The 17,483-nt window shown below is 39.9% G+C and overlaps 1 protein-coding gene across 1 annotated transcript in view; it reads right to left on the bottom strand.

Annotated features, from left to right (window-relative positions):
- The window catches only part of LOC309415038 (GTP-binding protein Rit2), a gene marked incomplete at both ends in the record, with an annotated part of 193,935 nt that overhangs the window by 88,297 nt on the left and 88,155 nt on the right, over positions 1–17,483 (bottom strand). Inside the window, one exon of the mRNA XM_082012429.1 lies at positions 4,981–5,172. Within this exon, the coding sequence (XP_081868555.1) occupies positions 4,981–5,172 (192 nt within the window). The remainder of the gene's footprint in view (positions 1–4,980; positions 5,173–17,483) is intronic.

Here is a 17,483-nt window from a genome sequence, read left to right as displayed (position 1 = left end):
TGATGTTAAGGTAAAAAGTGCAGAATACTGCAATTTCATGACTAATGAGTAAAAGAGCATCTAGTAAATAGTGATTTGTAGTCATGCACTGGAAAATGAAAATAAAATATAATGCCATATTCTTTAAGCATTTTCAGTGTCTCAGGGACCAGAAGGTGTAGACTGACGATGTCTGAAGTATACTGAACAATTATTCATACAAAAGAAACCAAAACAAAACCAGTAAAAAAAAAAACCCAAAACCAACAAACTTTAGCTGTCTCAGATTCAACAGATATTTCAAGGTTTTAGAAGCCAGCATGAAAATAGAGAAACTGTTAAAATGGGAAATCTAAAAGTTGATGCTCACAGTATCTGATAACCAGTTATCTCATCTTGAAGACATTGCAGAGTAAAACCTCATCAAATGAGAATGTTCTCTGGGCAGCTGGTGCAGATCATGAGATTGTATTGAGCCACTGTTATCCTGGTTTGAGAAATAACTTATAGTATAATAAAACCTTAGAAAGAAAATATAATGAAGTCCCTGTAATTAATTTGCACTACAAGTAAGATATTGTTCCATGTTAAAGACAGATTTCATATTGATTTCCTATTTCCTACTGAAGGAAGGAGGCTGTAGCAGGAGAGAGAAGGAAGGAAATGCTTTCAAAAGCACTGCTCCTGCTCAGATTTGTGCTTGAAGCCAATAAGACAACTCATGTGCGGAAGGGTAAATAACTGCATGATTCTTTTCAGGACCACGACCGTACTGGCAAAACTAACAACTTTGATGACAGGCTTCCCAGAGCGGTCAAGAGCTGAATGAAGTGTGAGCTGCCCTCCTAACCTTGGACTCAACGGACAACATGTTATCCATGGACTCAACTGAGCCCACAGCTTATTCCTCTGGGCTCAAACAAAAGCGTATAGGAAAAACTGCTCCATGAAGGCTATGCAATTTCTACATAGGTAGAATTTCCAGAGGGGTTCTCACATTCTCTTTAAAAGTTTGAAAAAGCTGCTAGAAAGTATCTATTCTTTCCAGCTCAGAGGTACAGCACATGGTTCAAAGGAGCATGTGAAGTTAGCTCCCCTTTGAATTGCTGAATGTCATATGTTGCAATGATCAGTAGGCAAAGTCTTACGGATATTTTTTCAAACAACTTTTCAGAAGTGCTACATGTCTTGATTATAAAATATTTTAATTAAAAGCTGCAAATTAGCATTAGCATGAGCTAAAACAGGATCAGTTTCTTATTGTATTTTTTAAAGATGAACATGTTTTAACTAGATATTTATCCAATGCACAGATTTTAAACTTCAGGAAGAACCAGATGTTAATCTAGGGTAAAGTGACAAAGCTTACCGTAAGTAAAAGTATCTATTGTATTACATATCAGCTGGTCCTAATTGTTTCTGAAACTCCAATGACATTAAAAGACATATATGGTCTATCTATCTTTATTAATCTAATGACTTTAATGTTAGAAAGCACTGCAATTAAAATGGTATCTAATCAAGCACTTCATGCTGTATAGCTCAAACAGCTATGGGATAAAATATGTATAATACTTAAATATTTCTTAGAGCAATGGCTAAAAATCAAGGAATGAACACAGATGCATGCCAACCATTCATGTCCATTCACTTTCCCAGTGAAACTCTGAACACAATATGGAACAAGGTCAGAAAGGACTGGACACAGCTGCAGTACAAATGTGTGGAAGAGAATGGAGAATGGAGGGAGCCTTGCCACAAGATTGAATTTGTACATCAAGATAACGAGTTTTTATAATTTTTCTCCACAGTTGTTTCACAGTTGTTCCCCCACACCGTTTCAGAGAAAATGGAATTTTCTTTAGGTTGATGGATATAATTAAAACTTGTTTTAAGAAAGAGTACAGTCAAATGCATTTCTTGAGATGTTAAAAATGAGAGGCATACTTAAAGACAACAATCATTTCACTGATGCCATCAGAAAATAAAAACATTATTTAAAAATAGGAAGGTTGTTTTTTGTCTTCCAGTAGTGTTTCTCCTAACATTTTAGTTGCAGATTAGTTTTATTCTTGTAGTCCTGTTGATAGATATGAAGCAAGCGACATACATCATTAATTATATTGTGTAGGGGATCACATTTCAAACAAGAGCTTTGTCTGACCCAGCTACTACAGCCTGTCTGATTGTTGCAGAATTGTCATTAAATGGAAATGATGCCTGGGAATGTTGAACTTAATGTTATGTTTCCAAATACCATGAATAACATTACAGTAGCTTTAATGAATTTCATAGGAGAAAAATGTCATTAAACAAAGCAATAATATTAGCCCTGGTGCCCTGGCCAAATTCCGCCTGGCTAATTGCATTCTGACACCTACTATTTCTCAGTTGTTTGAATGTGGTATGTTTGTGTACCTCACTGTTTGTTCATTGATATGGTAATGCCATACATTGTCAGACCATTGCTGTCTGTCACCCGAGTTAGCTGGCTACCACTCTTGACCATTCAAGCACTTTTAATGAAGCTGTAACTACAGTACATGACCTTGAAAAGATTCCTTTCAATCTACCTTCCCACAGTTCATCAAGTTACTTAGATATTGCTTAACCTAACAAGTAAGCATAGATATAACTTATTTCAGTGTTTGTTAAACATATAGCACAACTTCACGTTCCAGTTCTGAAAGAATGAGCTGCTGAAGTCTGTTAACATGCACATAAAGCTGGGCACAGAGATGACCTCCCACACACTACTGCTTTAGTTTAGGTCAGGGAGGCACTCTGAGCAGTATCTTCTAATCACTTCCACTCAACCATGCTTTTCTTTGAATTGTGGAGTGGTGCCTGAGAACATGACCTGCACTATGGATGAAATTCAAGTGACGATATGCTCCAGGAGCACAATTGCACCAGTTGCAGGTGCACCTCAGCACCAATTAACCATGGAGACAACAGCCCTAGAATAGAGCTAGTCCAAAGTTAAAAATCAGTTCCCGAAACGTAGACTTCAGAATAAACTGTTTTGTTCTACAGCTCTACTCCTGTTGGTTCATACTCCTTGCTTAGGTAGACATAGTCATATTCAAGTGCTTTATTCAAAGGAGCAGATCTGCATTGTATTATTTTAACTAGTCTTTGATGTAAGGGTGTCCCATGGATCAAAGTCGGGATTGCAGAATATTTGAGAAAACCCTTCTGACCCTGCTGTACTTGTTGACAGTTGGAGAGGTCTTATGGAGCAAAAAGTTCTGAAGGCCTAAATCCTCAGCATATTGAAGGCTTTTAAAAAAATATATGAGCACTATTTGGAACTACCTTGATACACATTCAGGCAGGATCTTCAGTGACAACCTTGTATAACAGGGTTTTTGTGTGTCTGTCACATCTCAAAGACATAATTTCTAATATTCCCAAGAGCCTCTCCATGCCCTTTAACCTTGAGTGCTGCTTGTGATATCCAATTCAGACATTCACACACACTAATTTTCTTGCTTGGGAGACCAGACATCAAGGCATTTAAATCAGGCATACATTTTTATATCATGACAGTGATTAAAACAGAAAAACCCAACAAAGCAAAAGATCAGAAAGAGATAGTGCAAAATATCACTGGAAGAGCGTCTTCATATCAGTGAATAGAGCATTTTTGGAAACCTCATCTATAGGTAACCTTAGGTACAATGTCCTGTTCTCTCTGCAATGTCCTGTTCTCTCAGCAGAACAACCGAATCCAAATCCCTCCCCATCTGGTATATAAGTACCCCAGAAGCTGCACAGATTGTACTGCATGTTGCACATGGCACTGTTGTTTGAAGCCTCAAGCTGCCTGTTAAACTGCAGCTGGATTGTCACCATTAAGGTTTTGGCAAAGTCTGATTTAGGGAGAAAGTCAGTGATGTGGAGACAGATGTGAAGTTTTAAATGTACATCATCAGGTCTTCAGGACTAATTTCAGTTGTAACACTGCCTTGGATTTTCTTCAGGTAGAAGAAAGAAGACAAAGAAATGAGGAGAAGAGTGACAGGATAAGTGGAAAAGAGTAGACAGGATCATGTGAACACAGATGCTAATGAACTGAAAACCACCATTTTATTTAACTGTTACGTGTGTCTGCACAGAAGTCAGTCATTTGAAAGCAACTGTAGTGTGTATAAAGAGCCTCTTAAGATTTCCATATAGGAAGATCTTTTTTTTTTTTTCCTTTTTCAAAGTTTCTACTTAAGATTAAAGATATTTTCCATTCGGTACCAGGTCACAACCAAGCCATTTCTAAGACGGTCTCTCTCTAACTCACTCCCTTGCACACACACACATCCACACAAACAGCAAGGAGGAAGTGGAGAGGAAACAAAAGGAAAAGAGTGAGCAAAGATTACTGAAGACTTTGAGAGAGCCACAGTCAATTCCCTTGTAGTCAAAGAAATCTGATGCTCTATGGGTGGTGGTGGCTCAAATCTTGTATACAGATCAAAGGGAATTCAAGTCTTGCATGTCCCCACCTTACCTGAACACTCTAATAACACAGCCACTGGCATTTCAGGCAAAAAGAATCTTATGTGGATTTATCTATTTTAACTGGAATTTTTTTCTGTCTGAGTTTGAGAAACCTTTAATTAAATCTAGTACATTTATGAAAAAAATCTGTACTTACTGGTTAGTAACTTCCAAAGAAAACAGGGTTTTTTTTCCACTAAGATCTTGACTGAATCTATTTCCATGTTGAACATATATATAACTTCCAATGAAAATAATGGGATCCCTTTTCAAGTTAAAATGAAGAACATTTTGATGCGATTGGCCAAGGCTACTTTAAGATCCATAACATATGAATGAGAAGTACTGCTAAGTCTTTAATTTATTACCAATCCTAGTGTGTTTCTCTTTGATTAAACCTAATCTTGTGCTAATAATTCTTAGTAGTACTGTACAACATATGCTACAGAAATCGCTGAGGTAGCCAAGGAAAACCAAGCCAAAAACTGCAGAGAAGTTGCTTACCTGTCTGAACTCTTCAAGATCTATTTTGTTTCCCACCAGCACCAAGGGGATGTCATAGGTGTGCCGGACACGATAAATGAGTTCCTTAAACTCAGCAGCTTCTTGAAAGGATTGGCGGTCTGTGATGGAATAGCAGATAATGAAGCCTTCTCCGCCCCGCATGTATTGGTCCCTCATGGCTGTGAATTCTGCCTGTGAAATAGGAAGAACATGCTCAGTAATTTGGCCAAAAAAAAATCCACCTGTAAATAACAAACCTGCTGAAAACTTCCCCGATTCCCTATATAATTTCACATTTCTTGTTTTACTGTTTTAAATACTGCTTGCTGAAACTTGTGCATCCTTCTGGATTCATCATCCTGGACAATACACCACCAGGATTTCTCTTAGGACCCTTTTTTCCCTTTTCCCATGAAAGGTACTCTGTCCTCTAAGAATATGAACTTATTATGCCAGTGCCTGCATACAGAAAGTATTGTCTCATGTATTTCTAGAACCTCCTGCAGCACTTTTGGTAAACAGAGATACTTGCAATTGAATGAAAATACTAACAGGTGTAAAAGAAGAGCTATATTACTCTCTAGGGATGGGAGACAAACCCCTTATTATGCACTCACTTTGAAAGCTCAGTAGTGTTAAAAAGACATTCATTGACTCCCACCAGCTTTGGAATAGTGCCTGGTAAAGCAGGAATAAAATCCGCAAAAGTTCTACTCTTGCGAATGCTCTCAGAGAAGCTGGGGGGTTCAGTTCAGTGCGACAGAATACCATTAAATGAAAATGAACAATTTCAAACTGGCCTAATTTTCCTCTGTTTATGTATGTATTTATTGTCACAGCAACACTTCTGGTTATCAGTATGGTTTCTCAAAAGTATTTAACAACTGTCACATTGTACAGAAATCAAGATTTACTTTTCAAAAACTAGTCCCAGGCACTGTGGCTTGAGAATATGTTTTAAAGCCAGTTTCTTTTTCAAGTTTGTTTGCTCTTCTTGATCGCAGCCCAGAATAACTCAATACCATGGCAACAGTCGGACAGGATCAGAATCGTCCTGACAGAATCAGTTCCCCAGAGATATTAAGATGCAGGAAGGTCTGATAAAGCAAGGAATACACATATCAACATTGGACCATTTCTATGAGCAGCAGGATGCAATATCAAGTCCTGTATTTTTTACTCTGTTGAGAATTTAGGCTAGGATTTTTAAAACAATTTAGGTTATATATATATCTCCCCAGTTCTTGCTAAAAATTGAAGAGATTGCTTATGCTCTTTTAAAAGTCTCAGCCTTAAATCTCTCTCAATAGTCACTCATGTTGATTGATAATTCTTCCTGTGAATAGACTTTCGTGTTGACCATTATAATTTATTCATGATGTATCTTTTACCCAAGGGCTTTCTTATATATCATTCAAAATATTTCACCTGCTACAAGAAAAGTTCATAGACTAAGCTCCAAAATAGCAGACTAATAGGCAATTTAAGGGTAGGATTCTGCTTTGAGACTTACTCAGAATTTCAAAATCTGTAAACTATTACCACTGGCAACCCCAGGAGAGTTTATTAAATACCAAGCTACGGCACAGAGTGGATCAGGCCATATTCTATCCCGTCCTCTTGAAACAGCGTGTGTAACAAGTAGGGCAGCAGTGGAGAGGAACACAGATGTCAAACAAAAAGGATTCCGCACTCTGCTGGTTCAGGCGAAACAATGACTGGAGATCTCTGTTCCCAGGTCTTTGCCTGCCATCTTCATTAGATGGCCACTGGATTAATAAACAAGGCAATACCAAACTGCAGACCATACCCAAGGTCTTCAAGTTATGGGCAGGGAGTGTTAATGACTAAACACAGAGACATACTCCCTGTCCCTCACTCACCCTCAGATCTCAGGCTTTCCTGCCAGAACAAGGGTCTCTCCACACTCCCTCATGGCCCTGTGCCCAGGTGGCCAAGAAGGTCAACAGCATCCTGGCCTGTATCAGAAATAGTGTGGCCGGCAGGAGCAGGGCAGGGATCGTGCCCCTGGACTCGGCACTGGTGAGGCTGCACCTTGAATCCTGTGTTCAGTGTTGGGCCCCTCACTACAAGAAGGACGTTGAGGTGCTGGAGTGTGTCCAGAGAAGGGCAACGAAGCTGGTGAGGGGGCTGGAGCACAAGTCTTATAAGGAGCAGCTGAGGGGACTGGAGTTGTCCAGTCTGGAGAAGAGGAGGCTGAGGGGAGACCTTATCGCTCTCTTACAACTACCTGAAAGGGGGTTGTGGCGACGAGGGTGTTGGTCTCTTCTCCCAAGTTACTAGTGATAGGACAAGAGAAAATGGCCTCAAGTTGCGCCAGGGGAGGTTTAGCTTGGATATTAGGAAAAATTTCTTTACCAAGAGGGTGGTCAGGCATTGGAACAGGCTGCCCAGGGAGGTGGTGGAGTCACCATCACTGGAAGTGTTCAAAAAACGTGTGGACATGGCATTCAGCACATGGTTTAGTGGGCATGGAGGTGTTGCGTTGACAGTTGGACTTGATGATCTTAAAGGTCTTTTCCAACCTTAATGATTCTGTGATCCTGTGATCACCTAGAACTGTTCTGCACCATGGTTAGTAGGGTAGTCTCCTTTGTAGGAGGAGCTGAACAAGGCCAGGAATCTTTCAGGCTGAGCAGACAATAGAAACCTTGTGTGGAGTTAAACTTGTGGATTAAGGCTCCTGAATTCAGCTGTCTGCGTAGCTGCAGGCCACGACCTAAACTCCCGTCATAGATAATGGTAAACTAGCCAATGCAGTTAATGGACTACAGATTGCTTCTGCTGATGACAAATAGGTATCTAATTATCTGGAGGTTTTTTATCTGTTTTAGAGTGAGCTTAACATCCACACAACTGGATGGAGCTGCTAGCTCCCATGCAGACACCTAGAAGTAGATGTTTTGGTATGAAACCTAAATTCCAGCCCAGATGACCAGTCATAGGCTGAGATTTCATAAATCAACTACTGTAACACTGCATGATTATTCTGCACAGCCTTTTACAAAGAATGAGCTCTGCTTAAGTGGGATGATCCACCTCTAGGAAGTGCTCAGAACCGTGTACACTCATTTATAACCATTTACGGCAAACTAAGAAGGAATCAGGTCACAAATCACTGTTGAAGTTACTCATAGTAAATGACCTTCTGCAGCATGAGGACTCCCAGGATCACTCCCCAGGAATGCTTAATGTCTTTCCTTGACTGCCAGGAAACTCTTGAGTTCCAAATTTTACACACTGAATCATTCCAAAGGGGAAAAGGTGCTCAGTTTTTAGGCACCCTTCTTGAGTCAGAGTCATTTACCTACGCATTCTGCTTCATGCCTGGGCATAATTATGACTTTAAGGATATGAATTAATTTACTTCTGCAGTTTTATATTATGACATGTTATTGCTGCTGATGTATTAGACTAAACAGCCAAAATATTTTAGTGTCATGTTTGCAGTGATTCATTTTCAGAGGCATTAATTATCCTATATGAACTGGATTAGGAACATCCACTTGGTTTTCTGTTGTTAACTCAGTCATTTCCACTCTTATTTTCTGATGTTGACTTTCACTTCTCAGCTTTTTTCCCTCAGCATGATTGCTCATTACAGAGTGAAGGACTCTAAGGTCAAACATAAATAAGCTTTTTCTTGGATTTCAAAATAAGTTTTTCTCTCTAGGGTTTTCTTTTTCCCAAACATAATAATATATATTAAGAAAAAGAATAAATATAATTTCCAATAAACATACTATAACCCTTGCAATAAATACATGCATATTATATATACAAGACAAAGGAGTAATATGTAATTAAATCTCTTTGTTCATTTATTAGTCCAAGTCCTACTTCAGATTTCACAGTTTACATGTATCTCCACAGTGAGCAGAACCCAAAATCCAAGTTCACCTGTCTTTTGTGAGTGTTCAGAGGTAGATATAGACCCAAAGCTAAATAGATATAGCTTTACAGATTTTTCCAGTGGTTTTGTTTTTATATTTTGCCCGGTTCTCTTATAAAATAAGCAACAGTGTATCTGTGCACATGGCACACTAATATCTTCTTTAATTGTTTTCTGCTGTAAAAGTGGCTTTTAATTTTTTTTTTTTTAATTATTCAGGAATAGCACTAGATGCCATTTGCTACTGAAGAGGGGGAAAATATGAAACAGTCCCAAGTCAGTAAATGCCAAAGGGAAGAAACAGAAGGAAATCACATCTCCTCAGAAGGAAATCAATTCTGAGAATTAAAGTGAATATTTGTCATGCTTATAGCACTTTGCAGCTTGACATCAGTTTCTAATACTCTCTTGTGTATTATGACTAAGACTTAACTGAAAAGCGTGGTAAGAAATTTTTTGAAACAAAGTCACCATTCTTCTTGGGATAGACGTTATACTTAAGAAAAAGCATCAAGTCTGGATAGAAACAAAATAATTTTTTTCTAAAAATTGAAATAAAGCAGCATAACTTTTTCTTTTTCCATTATAATTGAATGCAGGAAAAACCTGATACTTATTCTCTTATGATCATATATGCCTACCTGTTGTTGAAGAAAGTTAGCTAGAAAATCTCTCAATGACTATGTTGCTCCTAAATACATGTCACATTTGCCTTTTATGAGTTATCAGGCATCCTACATGATTTTTCAAAAATGACAGAATGGCCTCACAATGACATAGAGCAGCTTCCTCAACACGTTCAGATGCATCCCATCCTGTTGTATCGAATTGCATACACCCAGCTTAACTAACCATGTCCCTTGTCCATCCCCCTTTACTAAGGGTAGTATATATCTTCCTCAAACTCTCTTGCGAGGCATAAAGACCTGGGAGGCATAAGAGCTCACCTTGCCCATAAAGGTCACTCACTCATTTCAGCAGCAGCCCCATATTTTTCTTGCTCTATGTTTAGTTGACAACGTACCTGTAGAAACCCATTTCATTGTCATTTACATCTCTTAAAAATTTCGACTCCAGCAATGCTTTGGCTGTCATAATCCAATCAATTCATGCCCAAGAAAAAATTCCATACTGATCCTCGGGAGACTGTCCCTGTTTCCACATTTCATCCTTCTGTAAATGCTTGCCTTTTCTATTAGGTTTTAGAAGAACAACTTAGTAAAGAAGAAAATACTTATCCTCCAGTTTCTCTCTGTGATCTTGATTTATACCCTTTAATCCTGCTTTTCAAATGAGCACGAGAAAGCTTTTCATAAAGAGCAATATTTTTAATCAGTTTTAAAATTCATATTGTTTTCAAATACATATAAATAGGACTTGTATGTTTGGGATTTTTTTTTTCATTAGAAATCCTTAGATCAGAATCCTTTCCAAATAAGATCAGTATCTTAATGTTGCCAGAAAAGGAAACAAAGGCATTGAGCAGCAAAGTCACACAGACTGCATTTAGATACATAGAGCCTTGTAAAGGATTAATTTATGAGTTGCTATCAAACATAACAGTCTGTATTGAACGTTCAGCTCAGGACAACCCTACCTTGCTGACTGAAAGAATCTAGGAAGGTATATCACAAAGTTCACTGAAGCCAAGCCTGATTTACTGTTTCCTAAGTATTTCCTCTTGAACAATGCTGGAGAAAGAGTGCTGGGCTAGAAAAGCTTTTATCCAACTCAGAATAGAAATGGTTAAGAAGTAACCTCTTCCACATCACCATTTCACACCAGCAGAACTTAAAACTGAAGCCAGTTCTCCTGGATCCCTGTGTTACACATCGCTAATAAATAGCCTGTCAGCCCCAAAAGGATAAGAGAAAAAAGGGGGGAAGAGGAGAACTAACACACAAAAAAAAAGACCCAGGCAATGAGCAGAGGGTCACTATACGTGTCCCTGCTTTTTCATCGTGTTTGAGGAGGAAACACAGTGCAATGCTTAGAAGTGCAGTCCTTCTCCATGCTCCTCAGAAGTGTAGTGCTTAGAAATTTAAAGATGCAACACCTCAGAAACAAAGGTGTCATGTTTTTCAAACTACACACACACTCCAAACATTTTGATGTCTGTTCTTTTTTTATGATCTTGGCTTGCATCTCTGGAAGAGGTCAGAGTCTCCCCAGGGAGGCCAGCCTCACAGTTTGAGAAACGCCGTTTTCTATATCTTCTCATCTTATGTTCTGCTTGACTTTAGAACCGGGAATCTGCTAACAGATGTTCTTAATCAAAGCTGTCTCCCTGATTACCACAGGGGTCATTCTTATTATGAAGGGTTTTTTTACATTTCTAGTGAACACTGGCAAAGGGGAGTGTATGTTTGGAAATAGGCAGGATATTGTGCATCTATGACAATGAACAAACAAGGGTAAAATGAACAAAAAGGACACCAGAAACTCAGTGGGGAAAAAAAATCTTTCAAAAACAGAGAGAATCAGAAGTAAAGACCGTACAACATAAAAGAAATACGTAAAAATGTATTGTTCACTTAAAAAACAAAATCAGAGATTTTGATTACAAGAAAGTTGAGAATTTCTTCTATCTCAGGAGAGTTTTTGCCAATAGGGTCAGAGATTATTTTTCAGCAGCAAATTATTTTTTAAAGCCAAAGTGCAATCCTTCCATATCTCTCTGTTAATAAACTGTCTTACACACATAAACATCACAGTTGACTTCACTGGGATTGAATTTCATTCACCTGACACTGCTTGTCATAAAGTGTGCGTTGCTTTTCTCTTACCTCGTGAAATAGATTTGCCTAACGAACCTACACTGGTGAGAAGTGCTGTGACAATTATCTGGTTTTCACTAATTTTTTAGTCCTTTAGGGGTGGGGGGTGGGGCATAAAAGCAAGTAGCTTTTAAGAGCTTATTTGTAAAAGCAAGAACCAAGAAGCCTGCAGTAGTTTAAAATAAGAAAGCATCCAGGTAGGAAGTTGGGTGGATATTATATATTATAACCACTCTAATAACTCTACTAATCTAGATGCAAAGGATGGGATTCGTTTCATCTGGTTTCTGCCACTGAAGAGGTAGTCATCTATTCGACATGAGTCTTCAAGTCTCTCTTGTATCTTTTACCCAAGGGCTTTCTTATATATCATTCAAAATATTTCACCTGCTACAAGAAAAGTTCATAGACTAAGCTCCAAAATAGCAGACTAATAGGCAATTTAAGGGTAGGATTCTGCTTTGAGACTTACTCAGAATTTCAAAATCTGTAAGCTATTACCACTGGCACCCCAGGAGAGTTTATTAAATACCAAGCTACGGCACAGAGTGGATCAGGCCATATTCTATCCCGTCCTCTTGAAACAGCGTGTGTAACAAGTAGGGCAGCAGTGGAGAGGAACACAGATGTCAAACAAAAAGGATTCCGCACTCTGCTGGTTCAGGCGAAACAATGACTGGAGATCTCTGTTCCCAGGTCTTTGCCTGCCATCTTCATTAGATGGCCACTGGATTAATAAACAAGGCAATACCAAACTGCAGACCATACCCAAGGTCTTCAAGTTATGGGCAGGGAGTGTTAATGACTAAACACAGAGACATACTCCCTGTCCCTCACTCACCCTCAGATCTCAGGCTTTCCTGCCAGAACAAGGGTCTCTCCACACTCCCTCATGGCCCTGTGCCCAGGTGGCCAAGAAGGTCAATAGCATCCTGGCCTGTATCAGAAATAGTGTGGCCGGCAGGAGCAGGGCAGGGATCGTGCCCCTGGACTCGGCACTGGTGAGGCTGCACCTTGAATCCTGTGTTCAGTGTTGGGCCCCTCACTACAAGAAGGACGTTGAGGTGCTGGAGTGTGTCCAGAGAAGGGCAACGAAGCTGGTGAGGGGGCTGGAGCACAAGTCTTATAAGGAGCAGCTGAGGGGACTGGAGTTGTCCAGTCTGGAGAAGAGGAGGCTGAGGGGAGACCTTATCGCTCTCTACAACTACCTGAAAGGGGGTTGTGGCGACGAGGGTGTTGGTCTCTTCTCCCAAGTAACTAGTGATAGGACAAGAGGAAATGGCCTCAAGTTGTGCCAGGGGAGGTTTAGATTGGTATTAGGAAAAATTTCTTCACTGAGAGGGTGGTCAGGCATTGGAACAGGCTGCCCAGGGAGGTGGTGGAGTCGCCATCCCTGGAAGTGTTCAAAAAACGTGTGGATGTGGCGCTTCAGGACATGGTTTAGGGGACATGGTGGTTCTGGATTAATGGTTGGACTTGATGATCTTAAAGGTCCTTTCCAACCTAGTGATTCTGTGATTCTGTGATTCTGTGATTCTGTGATTCTCGACAGTCAGGAGAGAGAGATGATCAACTCCAAAGAGTAATTCAACCCATCCTTAGGGAAGTGTTTAAGATACCAGGGATGACTTTCCTTCGTACCTCTCTCACTACCTCAATAGAGACTAAATGCCAAACCCAGCCTCTGAGGTCCACAATGTCAGCCACAGCCTCTGCCCGGTCATATCCTTCATGCATTTGGATGATAAGGCTTGTTCTCCTCTTCATTTCAAACTTTTAATTTAGTTTCTACAAGGTTGTTTTATTTCCAGTGGAGAAAGGTCAAGAGGATGTAACACCGAGTGCCTAAAGCCAATAGAGGATTTTTCCCTTCACAGGACACAGCAGTGGGAAATGCTATCCCTCAGCATGGGTTAAGTTACACTTGGAGATAATAAATAGATACACTTTTTCCATCACAGAAGTCAAAGTTCCAAATCTGCTGCCTTGGCTTGCAAGATTCCAGCATGCATCAGCTATAGGCTCCCAGCAACGACAGAACAGAAAACAAGAAAGCACTGAACAATATCAGCATCACTTCACATCCTTTTCTTGCTTCCCTCCTACTTCCAGTCATCCTCTGCAAACGGCAACGACACAGGGAGCGATGCAGCAAGAGAGACAGAAAAGTTTGCAGCAGGTGGTACTCGGCCACCTGTGCCAGCCTAAACCATCTGCCACATCGCTGGGAGGAAGGAAGGGAGCTGAGCAACAGCTCAGACACAGACCAAAGAAAATGCAGGAGCTCTGGCTTAAATACCGGAGGACAGGGATTGATTCTTCTCTGCATTGTCTCTACGCTGTTCTGGCTGTACATCAAACCCCTCTCTCACGACCTTTTTTGCCTGCTCTAGTAATGATCCAGGAGCAGTTCAAAATGGGATTAGTATAAATGAGAATTAGCCCATAAGCCTGCAGTGGAAGTGGATTATTATTATAATCAGTCCCTTGATTAATGATCAGTCAGTGTCTCACGCCTTATAATTAGAGGAAGGAATCCTTGCTTCTGTTATAAAACAGCAATATCCCTTTCCTTCTGTGAATTTGTACTGGGGACAAAATGCACATCACCAATGATGGGAACAGCATAAAGACAGCATAAAAGATTCAGTCCATGTTCCTAGCAGACTAATGTCTTTCAGAACTTAATCTGACAGCCTTGCAAGGCAATATTATGAACTCTGCATTGTACAGAATCAGTAGCCTTTTCTTAACTCTGAGAATGTACAAGCAAGAAGCTGAGGCAGATACCAAAATTAATCTGTAATTTAGAAGACAACCAGCAGCAACAATATCAACCCTGTTGAAATTACTGCCTATTTATCTGACCTCTCCTCCCCCTGTTTAAGCTAATTTATTTACCTGGAAAGGGAAGCAGGGAGGAAGAAGGAGAATATTCATGACAGGTGATCTTTGCTCGAAGAAAAAGTATGGTTTTCAGTTTTGTGACAAATAGCAGCATTACTTCTTAGCTGCTAATTTCCAGGGTTTTCCGGTGGTCAGTGTACACTGTGGAAATGGAGAAGATAAGCTCGCCCAGGCAGACTAAACGACAGGGAGCCCCTCAAGACCTTGCCTATGGGCAAGGAGATGGTCCAAGCTGAGTGATGGACGGTTGGCAATTTAAGAAACGTGATTAGACTCGCACTGAACATGAAATGCAAGCATAGTCTTACATTTCTAATTTTCACAAATTTTTGGTTGAAAACTTTCTGAAATAGTTTCTCTCTCCTACCCTTCCCCCACAGCTATGTCCTTTGGCATCAACCTGTTCCCTCTAGAAATAGGCCTTCAGTCCTGGCAGGACCTGGTATTACGCTAGACCTTAGTTCAGGATTCTTTCTGAAGGTATGTGTATTGGAATGGAAACAGATGTATTCCTTCACACTGCTTAATACATCTTTAATATCTGACTACTGGAGAGACTTTATGAACTTTTAAAGTCCTGCATATAAAGAATGAATTAATTAAAAAGAAAGACTTTAATTTCTTAATCTGAGTTACTATATCAGGTTAATTCATGAGGGCATTAGTCTCACCTTCATTCACATGAGTTTGTGACTGAAGTGGTACGTCTAAATTTTCATCCTTTCTAAAAATCACCAGTTTGTGAGGTTAGTGTGATTACAGACTTCTTTAAATCATTGTGAGACACAATCTGTTTTCATCACCTGTGAATTCATGTCTCTTCCCTCATGTGGGCTTAAAGATTCAGGTTTCCCTTCTCTTTTCAATGACACTTATTCCCATCTGTGACTGGTATTGCTCACAGTCACAGACCACACAGGATTAAGTGTCATGAAAGGCAGGTGTAGATGTCCCTTCACACTCTGAACGTTGATGGGTCACTATCATACTGCCCCATTTGCTAAAAGAACATTTTGTATGCGCTTGCTATTCTGTATTCACATACAGTTCTGCATCATGGCTGGCTTATAAAGATTGAACTACATCAGCCTGATGATAGAAAAAAATAAGAAAAGAAAAATAAATGAGGAAAAAAAGACAAATGAGGACAACTGCCAATAAAATAACTTAGGACTTCAAAAATAGCATCACACAGTGACCCTTCTTTCTCACAAAGGAACTACTAAACAACCTGCACTGGCTCTCAGACCTCCAAAAGTAGCTTCTCTGCACTGAGGTTCCCAATGTTCCCACCCTCATTGCCCTCCTGCCTTCAGGTGATAACATATTTGCCAGTTTGCTGCAACTGTGCTTTTGTTAACTTTATTAATCCTGCTCTTCCAAAGATGGTTTGTCCTATGCATTAATAAAAATATGCAGTCCATCACCTGGGAGATGATATCTACTTTTCATTTATCCCAAAATATGGATGAAATCACCATATCAATTCTCCACAATACCAGTAAAAACGCCTCAGTGCTACAATTCCTAATGCAAAGAACTGTCTTTTTCTTTCATATTAATGTTAATGGTTTCTCTCTTAGGGATAAACACCTTAGTAATTTTCTCCTAAATGCAGGCACTGAAGCAATCGTCATTGTTAACTACCTCTAAAACCCCCACTGCATTTGGTTTATCGCACACCGTACAATACTTTTTCCCCCTCCTCATTGGTATGCAAGAAAAAATAAAGCCGATTTTTACCTTTTATCACAAATGCTTCATAAGTTGTAAAGGGAAAGAATTAATAGCTCAGTAATGACACTTTAGTAAACAGCAAAAAAAAAAAAATACAACAAGCCACTAGTGAAGAGGTAATGACTGCAGCTGCAAGCAAGGGCTCGTGAGGGATTCAAACAAGCTCTTGTCAGCCTACATGGGGATTGTAGACTTGCCGCCTTCCCCAGTGAGGCTTGTGCAGCCTTGCAGAAGTGAAGCAGGAGGCTGTGGAGTCAGACACCTCATTGCTCTGATAAATGACTGCAAATGATGTTCTGGCTTGCATATATATCCTCTCATGATGACTTCCATAACAAGTGTGCTTACCTCAAACATTCCACAACGTAGGTATTTCTCTTTTCTTCCCTGTGCCCTACTCATCAGCAGAGATATAACTTGAGCTAAGAATCTGAAAAGGGGAGGGGGGGGAGAAGCAAACAATCTGCAGAGTGGCTATTTCAGACTTTTGTAGCATTTCATCAATTGTGCTCTCATTTCTGCCACTGAAATTTAGCTCAGTGTTTATTTGAGGGCTGCGCTCCCTGAGGACTACATAAATCATCACCAATACAAATGCAAAATAGCTATTTTATAGCTGCACTGATTTTGTATTGCTTACAATAATATAATCTAGTATGACTCTGTGACACAAAAGGACTAAGCTGTCATGTCCTTGTGACTTCCATCATGAAGGAGATCCCACCGTTCTCTTTTCTTGGCATTTGCACTAATGTTTCTGGTGCAGGTGAGATGACGAGGTAGCATTACGTGCACAGAGATAGTCACTGGATTGGCATCTGTACAGTCCTGCAACACCGCACTCCGTGACCTTCTGGGGACTTGTGGGAACAGAGACTTAGCTGAAACAGCAGGAACATGTGTCACCTCCACTGTGAGCAGTTCACAAAATGTCTTTAAGGTACCTTCATGTGCAGTGCAGCTATCCTGCACTAAGAGATGTTCAGCGGGACCAATTCTTCTCTAACAATTCAAACAAATGTCCAATTTTTTATGGAGTTGATCATCACTTCATACATTCATGAAGACTTAATGTAGATCCACTGCTAGGATATCGAGGCTTTAACGTAAATCAGAAATAGTTTAACTGAAGCTAAGTTACTTCCAGTGGTATAAATGACGCCCAGTGG

The sequence above is a fragment of the Phaethon aethereus genome (genome assembly GCF_964289735.1).
Source record: "Phaethon aethereus genome assembly, chromosome: W".
Taxonomy (NCBI): Eukaryota; Metazoa; Chordata; class Aves; order Phaethontiformes; family Phaethontidae; genus Phaethon; species Phaethon aethereus.
The sequence above is the reverse complement of the archived record's forward strand: the minus strand, read 5'-3'. Positions and strand labels throughout refer to the sequence as shown.